Here is a 17,819-nt window from a genome sequence, read left to right as displayed (position 1 = left end):
AATCAGTTGATGGTTGCAAAACTAGGTTTTGGCCACATCCTTCAATGTATCTTCAGGTGTTTTGACTCATGCTTTGGGGAGCTGGGGGCTGGCAGTTGCTTGGCACTTTGGAAAATTGACTTTCAGTAAAAACAGAGGAAAATTGACTTTCAGCAAAAACAGAGGAAGAAAGAGTTCTGATTTGACATTTGTACCATATTTTTCTCCAAACTGGCAAAAATAGAGATGATTTGGGGCAGAGTAAAGGGCATGGAAATCAATTTCAATAATGTGGAGTTTATGGCATCTTCATTCTTTATTTGCCTGATTTTATCCACAAAAAGAGAAAAAGGAGTAATTTGTAAGTGATACTGCTCACAAAACCCAAACCCAAACACATAACAATTCAAATGACTATAACCATCTATTATGATACTAGCGAGGAAGTGGTGTAGGAAATTCTAACACATAACTTTTTTGACTTGTAGTCCTCCCTCCTACCAGTCAAGAAAATGATAAACTCTCTTAGAAATTAAAAAATGTATTTAATCAACTGTACTAGGTGCTTTAAAAATGTACTATAAGTATTTTAAGTCAGTATCTTACTAAATACTTAATAATGAAGTGAACTTTCATATCATATCACTAGAGTTATATATAAAAGCACCTTTTCCCACTTGCGTGAAAAGTATTTGTTAAATGAATAATTTCCCAAGAAAAAAAAACTTTCTCTTTGTATTTTTCATAATTTTGAGTATCGTTTTTAAGACTTGATAGTTTTGGCACTGAGATACTATATCCTTTTCTCTTGCCTCTTTAAAACATGAAATTGGGTGATTTTAGGTGAGATTAACATTCAGATCAGTAAATTACAATCCATAATGTGGGTGGGCCCTGTTTAATCACTTGAAGGCCGGAATAGAACAAGAAGATCAGCCTTCCTGAGCAAGAGGGAGTTCTCCAACAAACTCCATTTCTCTTCATCTGCACCATTGGCTCTCCTGGGTCTCCAACTGCTGGCCTTCAGACTAGAACCACATTATTGACTCTCCTGGTGTCTCTGGAGAGCCCTGACTAGTACAGGAGCCAAGGAGGCAAAAGTCTTTATATAATTTTCAGACCTTAAAAACCTATGAAAATGTAAAAAAAAAAAAAAAATCCTTAAGCACTTGAGAATTTTCTTTTGCAAGGGAGGAAATTAATAACATCCATAAGCCCATGTATCAATTAATTTAATCAAAACCACAGGATTTTTGGTAAATGAAAATTCATTTCCTGTTACCATATGAGAGAAGTATGAGAGATATTCATTGATATCATTTGTGCACAAATACTAATGCTCTTAGGTCTAAATATAAGCTAAAACCTGTCAACAGCACATTTCTTCGATTCTTTTAGATTTTGAGCCAGCACTAACAGCTGCTTCTTATAACTCCTCAGTTACTACTTTGAAAGTTATTTCAGAATGACCAAGGTTATTAAAACATCCAAATTTAGCCTTCATTTATTACGTAAAATTGGGCTGACATCTTCCAAAGTAACAGATGAATCTGAAATATAAATTAGCTAAATATCAAGTGGTTTCTTTCAGCAAAGATTACTCTTTCTTTCTCAACAGTGAGTAAAAGGAAAGAGTGAATTACGGTGTCGGTGACACCTTAGTTCACGTCGTGGTTCTATGAACAATTAGCTGCGTCTGTATTGTGGACAAGGTATTCATGTGGATTAAATACGTCATCGTCTGAAAAATGGAAATGATCTCCTTTCGAGGGCTGGGAAAATTAGATGAAATAAATTGAATGAAAGTGCCCATGCTTGTGCCAAAGATACATTATTTTCTTGATAAGTCAAATCTCCCTTTTTTAATGTTAATAAAAAGTATATACTTATATCGTTTTATAACTCATATTCTGTATGAGTTGTAGAATCGAGTGTTACTGGTAGCTAAAGGCCTCAAGGTTGCTAATGCTACCCAGTGCTTCTGCATGTAAGGAAACAGAGTCCAAAGAGGATTTTCTGTGCCCCAGATCACAAAGTTAGTTATAGGGAAAGCTTTCAGAGATCATGGAGCAGAGGGAATTAAAAGCTTTGGAGGCTAACAGATCCAGCTTTGAGTCCACAGGACATTACTTTCTAGCTTTGTGATAAGAAAAGTTAACTTCCTTATGTTTCAATTATTTTATCTTTAAAATGTCGTTGTGAAAATTAAATAATATACATAAAACAGATTAATTTGTATGTAGTAAATGCAGATGAGAATTGTAATCTACACAGTCATTCAAGTATTTGATTTTTCCATTTTTATGTACAAGTATCTGATATTTCTTTCACCTGCTAGCAGATCAGATACCTGGCTTTAAAATCTTACCTGAAAATTCTAAGAACTTACTGTAAAGCAATAATGAAAACAATGGGTTATATAAGTAACAAATTCCAGTTTCATAAGTGGCTATTTCCAGAAAATTCCTAAGAACAAGATATTCGTAAGTATGTGTTGGGCTAGTGGCTTTTGAAGAAGGACATCGGGAGAGCTGTTTTCTCAGGATTAGAGCAAGTCTTATGTTCAGTCTTCCAACTTTTCTTACTAAATCTGACTGAACAACAGTGCAGTTCCGTGTTGCGTGTTGAACAGTGAGATGTGTTACTAAGAATTTTCTTACTCTAAACTATCTGATTTGTATTGGATTTAACATTATTTTCAATAATGCAGTGTTACAAGTAACCAAATCAACAGGCTCAAATGCCCCTACATGATTTTTTAATATAAACAGTCTTCCTCCTTCTATAATATCAACCCAAATACTTTTTTTCTCCACAAAGCTCTTCTTAATCCTATTTTTCCTGACTCCCTAGAGGGCTGTTGCAATGTCACATGTCCTTTTCAGTTTGTGAGTGTCTTGGCTTGAATTTAGGCTCAGTGCTTGACAACAGGAAATGTTCGCTGTTCTTATTACGTTGTCCATAAATTCAAGTCTTCCTTCAAGGCCTAATTCAGATGCTTCCTCCTTCTAACTTCCTATCTGGCTTGCTTAACAGCTCCTCTGACAGTTTTTACTGTAGTGTGCTCTGTTCACCTGCTTTATAATCCACTTCTGTTTCCTATCCTAGCTTTCTTTCCCCTCCAGACAGGTTTTTAAGAACTTGGGTATTTTATGTTATTTGCAATTTAAACATGTATGATTGAAAGCGTTCTGTACATCTAAACATGTACAGGTTCAAAGCCATTTAACTTTCTCCATTGTACCGAATGCTGGAGTGTGTTTTCATGAATGAGGTCTCCAACCTGCATCTAATTAGGACGCCTAGGCTCCTTCAGTTCGGGGCCACTCAGTAGTAGAGAAGAACTGTACTCCAGTCAGAACATCCCTACTCACTTCAGCTTCTGCTTTTCCACCCCTGCGGATTTCTTTCTTCACTTTGTTTCTTATAAAGCCTTGAACTGCTTCGTGATCTAGTATCTTTGCTCCATCTTTGCTCAGTCTTCAATCTCTAACTTTCTTTTGCTAATAATTGTTATTGGGAACAGCATCAAACAAAAGACACTCTTTCTCCCCAGCAGTCTGACTTTTCTTTCACATCAGCCTCTGTCCATCCAGTAAATATTTCCATCCATCCACTCCCTATTCCCTTGTCTATCTCCACCCCCACCCTCCCCCCATCCTCAACAGGCTCAGAATTTTCCTGGAAGATGTTGGATTGTACTCATCACATGCCTGATAATTCTGGAGCAGTGGTTATTAAGCTTTTTGGTCTCAGAAATCCATTGTACTTAAAAAATATAAAGAATTTCTAAGAGAGGGACACCTGGGTGGCTCAGTGGGTTAGGCCTCTGCCTTCGGCTCAGGTCATGATCTCAGGGTCCTGGGATCGAACCCTACATTGGGCTCTCTGCTCAGCGGGGAGCCTGCTTCCCCCCACCCCTCTGCCTACTTGTGATCTCTCTCTCTGTCAGATAAATAAATAAAATCTTTAAAAAAAAGAACTCCTAAGAGGTTTTATTTATATGGGTTATATCTATGAATATCTACCATATGAAAAATGAAAGCTGAGAAAACTTATTAAAATACATACTTATTTTACATAAATCCTTATCATATTAATATAAATGACATTTTATGAATATAACCATATTTTCAAGAACATAAAAAGGGTGAGAAGGGCAGCATTGCTTTACATTTTTATAAGTATCTCTGTTGTTTGACTTAACAGACAGCAGCTGGATTTTTGTTATCTGCTTTTGAATTCAATCTCTTGCTGTATCACACATCCTATAATTTCTAGAAAACTCCATCATAGACTCATGAAGTAATGAGAATGAACAAAAACAAACAACATCTTACTGTTTTCATGAAAATAGTTTTGACCTTGTGGACACCCAGACGGCTGTGTACACTTTGAGAACTAGGCCTTGGGGTATAGAGAAACCACCCGCTCTCTTGAGCAATAATGGTTCAGGACCACAGAGAAAATGACAATCTCTCCCTCTACAAACACACGCTTGTATTTTAGTCATGTTGCAGACAGCCTTTGCTTCTCTCCTGCAAAAACTCTTGGTTGACTCATGTTGCTTCCATTTCCAGAACAGCCTCCTTCCCTGCCCTCGTCCCTCCCTGTTGAATAACTGTGCATCTTTAAAATTAAGCTCGGGGGGACACCTGGGTGGCTCAGTGGATTGAAGCCTCTGCATTCGGCTCAGGTCATGATCCCAGAGTCCCGGGATCGAGCCCCAAGTCCGGCTCTCTGCTCAGCAGGGAACTTGCTTCCCTTCCTCTCTCTCTGCCTGACTCTCTGCCTACTTGTGATCTCTGTCTGTTAAATAAATAAATTTAAAAAAAATTAAGCTCGGGTTTCTTTTTAATTTATGAAGCTTTCTCCACCACTTCAGTTTCTCTGATTGGAATTGACCACATCTTCTGGACCTCATGTAATCCTAGTCTATAGCCCTTTATTTTAGGAAGACATATTAGCATGAGCCTGGATTTAAGAGCTTGGGGTTTAATCCCTGACTGCTGTTTACTGATTGTGTGACCCTGAGCGAGTCTTCAAGGTGTTTCTTCCAAGTGCCTTGGTCTCTCATCTCTTAAAATAGACACTTCATAGAGACTTTGTGAAGATTAAATGAAACAATTTCTGGGGCGCCTGGGTGGCTCAGTCGGTTAACCATCTGTCTTCAGCTCAGGTCATGATCTCAGGGTCTTGGGATCGAGCCCCATGGTGGGCTCCCTGCTCAGCCCCTCTGCCCCCCCCCCCCACTTGTGCACGCGCTCTCTCGCTCTCTCTCTGTCTCTCAGAGTAAGAGCTCAAGAAATGTCATCTATCCCTATTTTTATTATTGTCATAATAATTATTTTTTGAAAATTTTACTTATTTATTTGAGAGAGATAAAGTGAGAGAGAGAAAGAGAGAACATGAGCAGGGGGCGGGGAGGAGGGGGAGAGGGAGAAGCAGACTCCACACTGAGCAGGAAGCCAGACCTAGGACTTGATCCTGGGACTCTGGGATTATGACCTCAGCTGAGGGCAGACATTTTACCAACTGAGCTTCCTAGGCACCCATATTGTCATAATTATTATTACATTTCTGCCTCACTTAAATTATATTCCCTGGATCTACTTGTGATGCTTGAAAGATAGAGACTACTCCATCAAATATATTTAATAGATTAAAGAATAAATAGATTCTGTAGCTCCTGTCATTTTTAAAGTGTATATTTTTAAATGAGTCCGTATAAAGGAGCAGTTAAGAATTCTGGACCAAGAGGGCATAGTGATTACTTAACTCCAGATTATCAGCAAATAGATTTTACATAGGTAATATCAGCATTTTAGAACTTCCATCTACAAAATGAGCAAAGACTTTTTTGCTCACTTTACAGGATTTTTGAGAGAATCCCCCCAAAAAAATGCACCCAAAAGCAAGCCAAAAACTGCAAAGGGTTAAGCTAATACAGAGTTATGGTTGTTATTTCTAAATAGAGTTAGTTGGTATTTTAGTCACATCTGCTTTCTAATAGACATTAATTCTTAATTTTCTTATATGAAACATTTTCTTTTAAAGAAAATAGATATATTTTCAAGGTATGAGTGAACTACAATTCTTTATCACCAAATGTGGAGCACATAACATGAAAATTGAAACTAAAAGGAATATATTTTATGACTTTACAAATGATCTCTGCGTTTCATCACTCTAGGTGCCTGTGGTCGCCATATTGGGCTCAGGTGGAGGCTTCCGAGCCATGGTTGGATTCTCAGGTGTGATCAAGGCCCTATATGAAGCGGGAATTTTAGATTGTGCTACCTACATTGCTGGTCTTTCTGGCTCCACATGGTTAGTATGCATTTTAAATCTTAGTTATATCATGCTAAATGTTTGGGGTGTATCTACCTCAAACCTTAGAAAATAAAGGAGGATTTAGAAAACTGAACCTTAATTTCAGATTATTGAAGTGTTCCAGTTTGATGCTTAAAAATGTTTCTTAAAAATGAGGGATGCCTGGGTGGTTCAGTTGGTTGGACGACTGCTTTTGGCTCAGGTCATGATCCTGGAGTCCCGGGATCGAGTCCCGCATCGGGCTCCCAGCTCCACGGGGAGTCTGCTTCTCCCTCTGACCTTCTCGCTCATGCTCTCTCTCACTGCCTCTCTCTCAAATAAATAAATAAAATATTTTTTTAAATGTTTCTTAAAAATGTATTTCGAGGCAAATTCATACCTAATGATGTCCCTTATCATAAATTTACTCCTTTTAAGCTGATTTGTAACTTAAAATGTAGTTAAACATAAAATTTTAAAAATAGATCAATCGAAATTCTATATAAATATCACAGAGGTAAAATAACATGCTCCACCCATAATTAATTTAATCTTCCTATAATTTGCTGATTTGTAATCTTTCAGCAATCGTGTCTAAGTCCACATGATTCACTAGGTATTCATTTTCTTCTCTAGGGCAAATAGAAAGAGATGCAAGATACCTTAGTATACAGAAGAGGAAAAACAACTTTTGAATGTAGAAATGGAATGTTTCACTGATTCACATCTGATTATCAAATTAATCCTTTATATGCACTTAAGCTCCGCTAAATTTGGAGAGAGATGTAAAACATGTGTACATAAAATATTTGTACACCATAGCTTTGTCTTTTCACAAACATTTATGAAACATGGTCAAAGAATCTACCTTGTACTTTTTAGTTTGCCTGACCCACAGAAGCACATTGAAAATCAAATATTAGAAAAAAAAAAGAAAATAAAATATTCGTTCTTCCTCAAACGTCTCAACTGTGAGTGTCACCCTATTACAAAATGCCTGACTTTGACTTACAAGTCTTTTTAATCATTCAGCCATAGTAAAGTTTATCTGTCATAATGCTATGTTATATATGTCAAGCATTTGAAGATTTCTGTACCTTCTCATCCTATGAGATGGATCTGAGTTTTTTCATTTTCAGCTAAAGAAAATTTGACTCGGAAGCCAAGGGATTTGTCCAAGATCACTAGCAAAACCAGCACGTGAAGTCAGGCTTTTGATCCCCTAGTCTAGGATTCTTGGAACTAAACCGTAACCTCTTATTGGACAGCTGTATGTTCTTTACAGAAATTCATATATAAAGAATGTATAGTTCTTAAATATTTAAGAAACTTAAATATCTTAAATATCAGATTCTTTAACTAAGAAACAAAAACTTAGGATGATGGTTGCCACCTTCTTTCTATATACCCTCAAAATGATTTATCTCTTTTGAGAGAAGGGTGTAGCCCATTACTATTCTTTCCCTTGAAGGAAAGAGCAGGCACCTGCCTGTTTAATGAGTAATATGACAGAAAAACTTGGACCCTTAGATTAATTTGCCTATTGGAGCATTTTGTTATTACTCTTCGAGTGGTTTTCCTTCTCTGAATTCACTATTTGTTAGATTCCTATGGTCCATCACCAACTAATAGGTTGCAAGAAGCTTATTTTCTTAAACTCACCTAATAAAGACAGAACAGGTATGATTTGGGGTGCTGAGTTGAGGGTATAATAGTGTGCATTTATCAGCCTGCAGTCATTGCTTTAGTTATGGATGTGGGGCAGCATCTTAGATTCTCCTGTCAAGGTTCTAAAAGCAAGTCCTGCAAAGTGTAATTAAGAGAATTTTAGATGTTACAGGCTAATCATTTAAATACCACAGGCCACACATTTCTACGTACATAAACTTCTGCTCTATCCTTCATCGCCTAATTTCTCCAAGATTAGCCTTCCCTTATTTATTCCATTTCCTTCAAGGCCACTCATTCCTAAAAGCCTTAAAAATAGATTTTCACATGACAACCACCTAATTTCCAAATATAATCATGTCTTTTGAAGTTCTTTTCTTCCTTGACTCTTTGGTGGAGTCCAGGAGGATAAATTTCGGGGGTTGAGACATTTTACACAGTAACTGTCCCTCTTTCAGTTCCCTTCTCTTCTGCCTTTTGGATTTTATTTCATCCTCTCTGACTGCTCTGCCCTCCATAATGTCTTTATAATTTTCACTGCTTTACTCCTTAATGTGAGCTTTCCTCTAAGACCTCTCTTTTGTTCTGTTGTATCTACACACCACTCCCTTGGCAATTTCACCAACTTCTACCACCTCAGTTATTACCATCAATAATTTAGTTCACGGAACTCTAGAACATCCCGAAAGCTAATGGACCAAAAAAGGAAAGACAATACAAAGTAGCTGTTGGAGAAGAGAATCAAGTAAAAGATGACCCAGAGGTTAGGAGTGGAGAGTACTTCAAGAAGTAGTGGGTCTTTTAATAGAATGAAACATCTGTGAACAGCTTAGCTTAGAACTGGGTTTGGAAATCCTTACTGGTTTTAACAAGAATCACTGAAGTAAATAAAGAGCACTTTTGATCATGAAATTGCAAATAAGAAATGAAGAGAAGATGAAAGAAAGAGTTGGGGGGTGGGAAAACCTACTAGGAAATGTCTATTCTTTCAAGAAAGGGAATATAGGACTCAGGAAAGTATCTTGGTTTGGTTTTGTTTCCAGAATTTAGAAATTTGTGTAGAAGTCTGAGGTAAAGGAAACAGTGTAGACGGATAGATGAAAGATAAAGAAATAGATGCTTCATGGATAGAAAAAGATTCAGACCGAGACAGGACAGGACAAGATTGAAAAGCACAAGTGAAAGCTGTTCATCGTGGAGAGAAGAGATACTTCCTGAAACAGAAGAAAAGGTGGTCGGATGATTCATATTAATTTTCTCTTGAAAAGTATAGGTGAGAAGGTAAAAAAGTTAAAAGGAAGGAATTCAGAAAGACTTGGATAAACAAATTACACTCTTGTGTTGTGTAAGTTTTTATGTTCTGTTGACACATGACCATTACTTGGCACAAATGAGGTAATACGGAAATATTTGGAGAAGCCCTGGACCTCCCAAAAAGTTTTCTGTGATCACAAAAGAGAATTTTATGTAGGACAAAGCCTTCCCTTGTAACTGTTACTAACTTTAGGGCAATTATTTCTGAAATTATTTTTGTATGATACTTATTATTCATTGCTTGTATTAGCCAACTGGTCAGCACAACTCTCTTTCCCAGTACAGCTTCATTTGTAGAATCCTGAGGGGTTAAAGTGTCTTGACTACCATGTTTGTATGGCATTACCATCCAAAGAGAATTGAGAGCAGCTCTACATCTGTAACCATGGGGCTCAATTCATTAAACTGACTAAAATGGAATTCAAGAATGAGAACTTTCAGTTGGACAGTCTGAAGAATTCCTGCCGCACTGAAAAATGAAACAACTTTAGGAGACGTTGCCTCATAAGAGGTGATAGACTAAAAGATCAAGATGGAAGTTAGAGAAAATATGTTGTTTGGAGCAGGTGTGGGGGGTGGTGGAACTGTGCTTGTCCTGTTCTTTAGTGGGTCTCTCCAACATATCACATATTTAATGACTAAAGATTTGCAAAAGTAACCATTTTGAGGGGGAAATGAATCTAGAGATTTCTTTAGAGTTTTAGGCTGTTTACAAGTGTCAAGGCTCAAAAAATGCTTTTGAGACTTGGCTTTTGACACTTACTAGGCATAGAAGTTCTATATGTTTAACCCTGACGATGCTCATTTGGCAAGTCCTTAGAGGCCTGGTACTGGTCTTTTTAAAACATTAGCTGTGTGATGTGGAAGAAAGGATTGTACTGAGAATTCCTTGTGGGATTTTTTTTTTAAGGTTTTATTTATTTATTTGAGAGAGAGAGCATACGTGCATGTGAGTGAGCACATGTTTGGGCAGGTGTGGGGAGGGGAGGGGGAGATGGAGAGGGTCAAGCAGACTGCACTGAGCATGGGGCCCACAAGGGCTCAGTCTCACAACCCTGAGATCATGAGCTGAGGCAAACTCAAGGGTGGGACAGTTGTTCAACTGCCTGAGCCACCCAGGAACCCTTCCTTGTACACTTTTGACATGATTTAGCTATTAACATTTCACACTTAGCCTAGAATGCATTCATATGGAGAGAATGATGTGTCCCATCATATAAGTGTGTCAAAAAAAATTAGAGGCAGTATTTTCAGATTTATAGAGAAATAAGTTGAGGATCATTTCATTCATTACTTAACTATTTATAGAGGCCCTGCTGTGTCTAAGACACTTAGTTGTGGAAACTTGATTGGTATAATTACGAGTCATGTATTAGTAAAGAGATGAAAATTAAGACTGAACTATGGACTTCAGTATTGGAGGATTGGAGTGATGTCTATGTGCTTTAGATGGTAGCATGTCCACAGAAGCTAGTAATGGCTGAATCTTGCCTTGGTGTCACCAAGGAAACAAAGAAAGCTATTTAAAGAAAATTAGCCATTGTCTCTATCACTCCATCTTTATCTTCACCGAAGCAAAAACTCAGGTCTTAGATGTCACCACAATGACGCCATGATAGGTCTGTCCAACTCACGCTTGAGAATTCTAGGGAATATGGTGTCATAAATGCTGAACCAGTAGAGAATATTAACCTGGTGCCAGTGGTTGAGGTATTCTAGTCTCTGACTGGGGCTTGTATCCTCAAGCCAATTGCTTCATGATAGGAAAAGAAGGAGAGAGGGAAAAGGGGAGAGAGAAATTCACCCAAGTGAATGACTTTACTTCAAACTTTAGAGGGCAGAAATGGACTACAACCATTCTACATGGAACAAAAAGAGAGGATTGGGCTGGTATCCATATACATTTTGACCACTTAAAAAAAGTCAACCTCTGAAGCTGTGATACAAGTCCTAGCTTTTGAGCAGTCCCCCAGCCCCAGAGGGAAGAATTGCTTGATCTAAAGCCAATGGCTAACATTGGGAAAAAAGGAAGAGAAGACAAGGGCCTTCAGATCTTGCTGGAGGCAATTCATGGGGGCAGAGGTACTTACTAGAATCATAAGTTGGTTCATTTAAAGACCAGCTAAATATAGATGAGAAGGGACATAATAATAAATAATAAATAATAAATAATGTCATAAGATTTGAGTAATTAAATTATTCTGCTGAACATTTGGAAATGACAATCTCCAATAGCAGAATGATCCTATTATTTCCTTTTTATCTACCTTTTTAAAAAAAATCATTCTGCAGCTAAATTGATTTTGACTGACATTAAGTGTTTGGTTCTTCTCCCTATGTTTACCCAGCTTCATTAAGGAAAGGATTTAATATATGTTATTATAAAGTAGAACTGGATTGCATTCAGTAAAGATAGAAGTGAAAAAATGTAAGTAAATATGTAACTAGAAATTCAATTAAAAATTCATGCTATACAGGGTGCCTGGGTGGCTCAGTGGGTTAAAGCCTCTGCCTTCGGCTCAGGTCATGATCCTGGGGTGCTGGGATGGAGCCCCGCATCAGGCTTTCTCCTCTGCAGGGAGCCTGCTTCCCCCTCTCTCTCTGACTGCCTCTCTGCCTACTTGTGATCTCTATCAAATAAATAAAAAACCTTAAAAAAAATTCATGCTATAACCTATAGTTCTGAGAGGCATGAAACACAGGATTGGGTTTAAGCTTTCTAAAATCCAAGGCAAAATCCAAACTATGTACAGTGACATAATATAATTTTTAATAAGTTAGGGGAAAGCCAGTGGCCCATGGAAGTAGAAATTATTCTTGTTAATGAGAATAGTAAATAACTTCTTCTTAGTGTTAGAGAATGAAGTATATCATGAATAGTTCCAGAACCAACTACTCAGAGGCTCAAAAAGATGTTTTATTTTCCTATTTTTTTTTATGTTCTTAAGTGTAAACCAATACATACCATCAATGTGTGCAATTATTGAAAAGAATGATAAGGTCCAGAAAGTCAGGTCTTCATTGGTCTGAATGAATCATGTGATAGACCTTGGAATAACTACAGGAATGGATAGACCCTGTATCTCTCAAAAGGTCTAAGCTGTATTTTTCTAGATATTTGGTGATTATACCAGGCTTGAGTTCAGAGTAAATCTTTTTGATTTATCTTTCTCACAAGTTTTTGGGAAATATTAGGGTAAAGATCTTTTAAGAATTTTTATTTAAAAAACATGTTTTTCAGAGCATGTGTTCCATGTTAGGTCTCTCATCAGTCTCCATTTGTTGACTTAAAATGATTCTCAGTTTGTCTCCAAAGAACTCTGAATCCAATAAAAAATTCTAATTTAATGTAAAGTGGAAGTAGTTTGGTTTCTAAGAATTGAAATCTTATTTAAGAGATTAAGAAAAAACAATAAAACCTATCGGGGAGAGGACACATTTTAAATTCTAGTTCTTTTATTAACTGGGGAATTGTGAACATTGATTTAAATGCATCAATCCTCTCTTAGAAGAATTGGAAGCTGTTGTGGGTCTTCAAGGCAACAGCTTATGCCCAGTTAGCCAGCACAGGCCTAGGGCATGGCAGGGGCCCATTAAGGGTTAGTTTTTTCCTCTCTCTAAAGGAAAGATAAATCATTATAACAGGTATTTTGATTTGAATGTCAAGGAAACAAGAGATTAAACTATGTGCTATTTTATATACTCTTTGGTTAGATGACGTGGTGGTTATTTCTTTCTCTCATTATTTTGTATTCTCTGTTCAGTAGTTCAAAAAACCATGCTTTCTACATGCCAGGCATTTGCTAGTCATTGAGACTAGAGAAGATGAATAAGCAGTTTTCCCTGGGGGATGTCATAATTTAGTAAGGGAGACAGATACGCAGTCATACTTCATATTCAGTGTGGAGAACTACAATGCTAGAGATATTGGTGCACGGGAAGGAGGGTGGTCACTGAGTGCATGGGAAGGAGGGTGGTCTCACATATGAGAACATATTTATGGTCTAAATATCAAACACCAGGGTAGTGTCTGTTGATTTCCAGTTTCATTAGAAGTGGTCAAATGGCTGGTGGCCAAGAATCTCTACAAGAAAGCATTTACCTCAAAGACTTCTTTCTCTCCAGGATTTCACCATCAGATTTGGATGTGCAGAAATTCTGAGACCTATAATTCTCAAGACTTAGGATTCTGCCCAGTTTGCAGTGGATGAAACAAACAAACAAATAAACCCCACATTTGTCAGGAAAATTAGGCATTCAGAATAGGTTAGTTAGACAGCAGCACGTTTCCTACCTGTAGATAATCATTATGGAAAGTCCAACCATCAGATTACGTGACTACTATTATATCCAGACAAGTCAGCTTGTTTACATGACTCAAACGTGTTGTTTTCATTGGTCTCTGATAGTCTAATAGGGTTTACCCATTTCTAGAGGCTAGACAGTACATGGTGTAAGCCTGCCACGGTGTCCTCCTCTCTGGATTGGGCATGGGAAATCCAGTGTTTCCTCTGAGACCTCTCTTTTACTTTGCTTCCATTGTAGACCAGCTCCTTTCTGACTGATACATTCTTTCCTTAAATGGATTGATATTTTCAGTCAGATAATTAAGTTAATCAACTACTTCTAACATTCTTTTTTTTTTTTTTAATTTTTATGACAAGGGGTACCTGCCTTCTTTGGAGACTACCATGCAATGCCCTTTCTCTTTACTAATCATCTTTTATTTCTTTACAGGTACATGTCAACGCTATATTCTCACCCTGATTTTCCACAGAAAGGGCCAGAGGAGATTAATGAAGAGCTAATGAAAAACGTTAGCCACAACCCCCTTTTACTTCTCACACCACAGAAAGTTAAAAGATACGTTGAGTCTCTATGGAAGAAGAAAAGCTCTGGACAGCCTGTCACATTTACCGATATCTTCGGGATGTTAATAGGAGAAACACTAATTCACAATGTAAGCTATGACTCAACCTATGGACCTTTTAATACAAGTAGACCCTGTATGTCATAACATTTTAATAAAACAAAATGATATATTTTGTAAACGTCACTTGACTCAACTGACCCAATCAAAAATGTGTCCTGAGCACATACCCCCATGCCAGACATAACACTTGTACATTTCCGGCTAGTGCTTACTCATTCTGTGTAACAGTTTTGATGTATAGTGAAGTACTTTTGTATTCTTTTTCTTTGGAAAAAAAAAATACACATTTTAATCCTTAACTGGCCACTCAATGGCAGTCTTTAAGATGAATACAAGTAATATTGTAATGGTAGAGGCAAATGGAGGTTGCCTAAAAGAGAGTCAGAAAAGGGAGTGAGTCACATGGAAAAAGCCCATTTGACACATGACTACAATGTGACTTTCCATGGGAAAATAAAGCGGAGGAGATAGAGTCAGTTCCAGGGAATCCGGGGTCCAGATTATTTTTTCATGGTTTCGTAGCTGCCAAGTTCTTCAGCTCAAACATAGATGTAGCCTTTAAAGTTGTGGGGTTTTTTTAGAATGAAGATAATTACCTCCCTAGAGCTTACTTTTGTTGTTTATTAGAACCCAGAGATTTCTAGAAAACATAAGACTTATTTTTATTATAAGCATTTTAAGTGTCTCGATTGGAAGTCCTACTTTAAATAGCTTTCTATCTGTGTTTGCTTCTGTATTTAAAATCATGTCTTTATTTCTTCTGTGGACAGAGAATGAACACTACCCTGAGTAGCTTGAAGGAAAAAGTCAATTCTGGTCAATGCCCTTTACCTCTCTTCACCTGTCTCCATGTCAAACCTGATGTTTCAGAGCTAATGTTTGCAGGTATGTAATTTCCTCTTTCAAAACATTTCCTAGAACCTTTGAACTGTGGTTATAAGCAATTTTAGTTGTCCGTTTTCATATATTTTCTCTAACATGAAAACATTGGAAGATATAAGAAAATATTAAGCTAGATGATTTTCTCGTTGTGGAGAATATTCCATGAAGTTAGTAACTTATATTTCTTTATTTAAATTAGTGAAATAGAAACTATAAAAAGTCATGATTGCAATCTCAATTTTCCTCATTTCTCAGGGACTTTTAACAAAATAGTGTGCCTAGTGCTTCTAGGCAATGCATATTATTTGCTTACTACTGCTGTTTTTATTAAATAGGATAATATGATGTATGTTTATCATTCAAAACCCTGTTGTAATTTTTATAATACAGTACTTAGAAAGTACAAGTCTGTACTTGGGGCAGCTGGTGAACAAAATGCCCATTTTGTTAAATCTCAAATGTAAATATTTGTTTCTTCTGTGGCTTTGCTTCTTGTTGGCTGCTCTCAAAGCCTGTGATCTCATGCTTCTGGGGGCCTTTGGCAGTCCTAATCTGCAGTGTGGAAGCACTTCTCACTATAGCTGGTAGGGTTCATCATATTTTTAGGAAAAGGACCTCAGTGAAATCAGTCACACCATAAGCTTAAAAGAAAAGAAAAATTGTTCATGGCATGTAATTAACAGATTTACATCCAGAATCCTTTTCCAATTTTACAAAGCCATACTTTTTTCAACTGACCACTCTTAGGCAAGAAGAATTTTGCAAATTATTATTATTATTTTTAAGATTTTATTTATTTATTTGACAGAGAGAAAGCGAGAGTGGGAACACAAGCCAGGGGAGAGGGAGAACAGGCTTCCTGCTGAGCAGGGAGCCTGATGGTGAGCTCCATCCCAGGACTCTGGAGTCATGACTTGAGCTGAAGGCAGGCACTTAGCAACTGAGCCACCTAAGCTCCCCTTGAAAATTATTTATAAAAAGCAGTGCAGCTGGAATGCATCCATTCAACTGTTTACTGGTTATATTGACTAAAAACCATCATGCTGATGGTTCAGAAATCACTAAACATATTGATTATTTTATTTAACTTTTGCTACAGCTCAGGAAGTGAGGTATTTTTAGCTCTGTTCAATAGACAAAAAAGAACAAAACCTCAGAAAGATTAAATGATTTGCACATTGCCACACAGAAAGTAAATAGCAGAGCTGAGATTTATTCTTGAAAATCCTTTGTTTTATGAAAATACTGGCTTCTCTGGTTACTGACTGTGTAGAATGTAGTAAGCCAGGTGCTAAGCATGAACTCCCCTCCCCCACCACAGTATATCGCCCCCATTCTATCAGGCCTTATAATCTGAAAGATTTACAATAATTATTAAAGAAGTGAAGGCCCAAGAAAGAAGTTACTCTGCATTGTTCCTTGACCAAGACACATGATATCCTTTAGTTGGCTTCTACATCTGTTTAATAAGGATGAGCCTATCAACATGTTTATATAAAAAAAATGATATAAAGTATGCATAGTACATAAACGGTGGCAGGCCAACTTAAACTTAAGTAAATCTTAAAAATTTAGTGCTCTATGAAAGCTGTATAAGAAATCAGAGGTCTGGATCTTAGCTATAAACAGATTTTATATATAAAAGGTAAATTTAATTATTGCATGGGAGTCGAGCATGCATTAGGAGTCTGGGGTAACTGTGGCATGACCAGCAATAATAAGGAGCAAGATCTTGATTGTAATGAAGTTCATAGCGAGAATTGAAATTCATTCATATAAGAAAATTTTAAGCGCCATGATGAAATTGGTTTGGTTTGGTTTTTGCTTTCCTATCGCTATTGTTTTGTGAGGTCTTAGAATGTTTGCAAATAAGGTTGATAAATCCTACTAGAATGCTAGTCAAGTCTGTGCCTAGCCAAATAAGCCATTTTACCCCAAAAACATTATGATGTGGCCAAATAAGTACTAGACTAATTTGTAAGCCCTGCCTTATTTCTAAGCTGAAATACCTTAGGTGGGTTGTTTAATCTTTCTGATTCTTGTTTTCCTCCTTATTAAAAAAAAAAAAGGATATTAATAAACATCAGGTTTATCTTACAGAGCTATTAAGACAATCGCCTGAGGTAGGCAGAATATGGAACATCATGAAGAGACATAAAATATAGTGTCATTACTAGTGTTATGATTGTTATGTCATTTTCATAGTCACCTTTTTAAAATTCTGAACTTGAGGCAGTAGCCATTCTCATTGGAAAATCTAACCACGATCATTAAAGAACAAAGGACTGTTTTGGATTCAACTAGAGTGGGAAAGGTTGTTTTACGTAACTTTTGAGCTTAAAGTATCTGATTTGGGCCATCTGCCTCACTGTGATATTATTACAGAGATGAGAGATACATAACTAACCTTCTTTGCTAAACTTTTACAATAAGGGGGCGCCTGGGTGGCTCAGTCATTACAGGTCTGCCTTCGGCTCAGGTCATGATCCCAGGGTCCTGGGATCAAGCCCTGCTTCTCCCTCTCTCACTCCCCCTGCTTGTGCTCCCTCTCTCCCTGCCTCTCCCTCTGTCAAATAAATAAAATCTTTAAACTTTTATGATAAGGAGGTTCAAAGCTGTTTCTTCCAACAGAGTTGGACAAAGCCATCAAGCATGAGTTATGAAGATCTTGTACTCAGATAAGATATTCAAAGGTGTTATGTTAGGAAGCTTCAAGTAGCTTGGGTTATTG

The 17,819-nt window shown here is 37.2% G+C and overlaps 1 protein-coding gene across 1 annotated transcript in view; it reads left to right on the top strand.

The window, feature by feature from the left end:
• PLA2G4A (phospholipase A2 group IVA) overlaps positions 1-17,819 on the top strand; it is a 159,598-nt gene that overhangs the window by 96,934 nt on the left and 44,845 nt on the right. The window contains exons 9-11 of the mRNA XM_032862608.1: positions 6,173-6,309; positions 14,011-14,233; positions 14,977-15,091. Of these exons, the coding sequence (XP_032718499.1) occupies positions 6,173-6,309; positions 14,011-14,233; positions 14,977-15,091 (475 nt within the window). The remainder of the gene's footprint in view (positions 1-6,172; positions 6,310-14,010; positions 14,234-14,976; positions 15,092-17,819) is intronic.

Source organism: Lontra canadensis, unplaced genomic scaffold (genome assembly GCF_010015895.1).
Source record: "Lontra canadensis isolate GAN:19392208 unplaced genomic scaffold, GSC_riverotter_1.0 scaffold24, whole genome shotgun sequence".
Taxonomy (NCBI): domain Eukaryota; kingdom Metazoa; phylum Chordata; class Mammalia; order Carnivora; family Mustelidae; genus Lontra; species Lontra canadensis.
The sequence above is the reverse complement of the archived record's forward strand: the minus strand, read 5'-3'. Positions and strand labels throughout refer to the sequence as shown.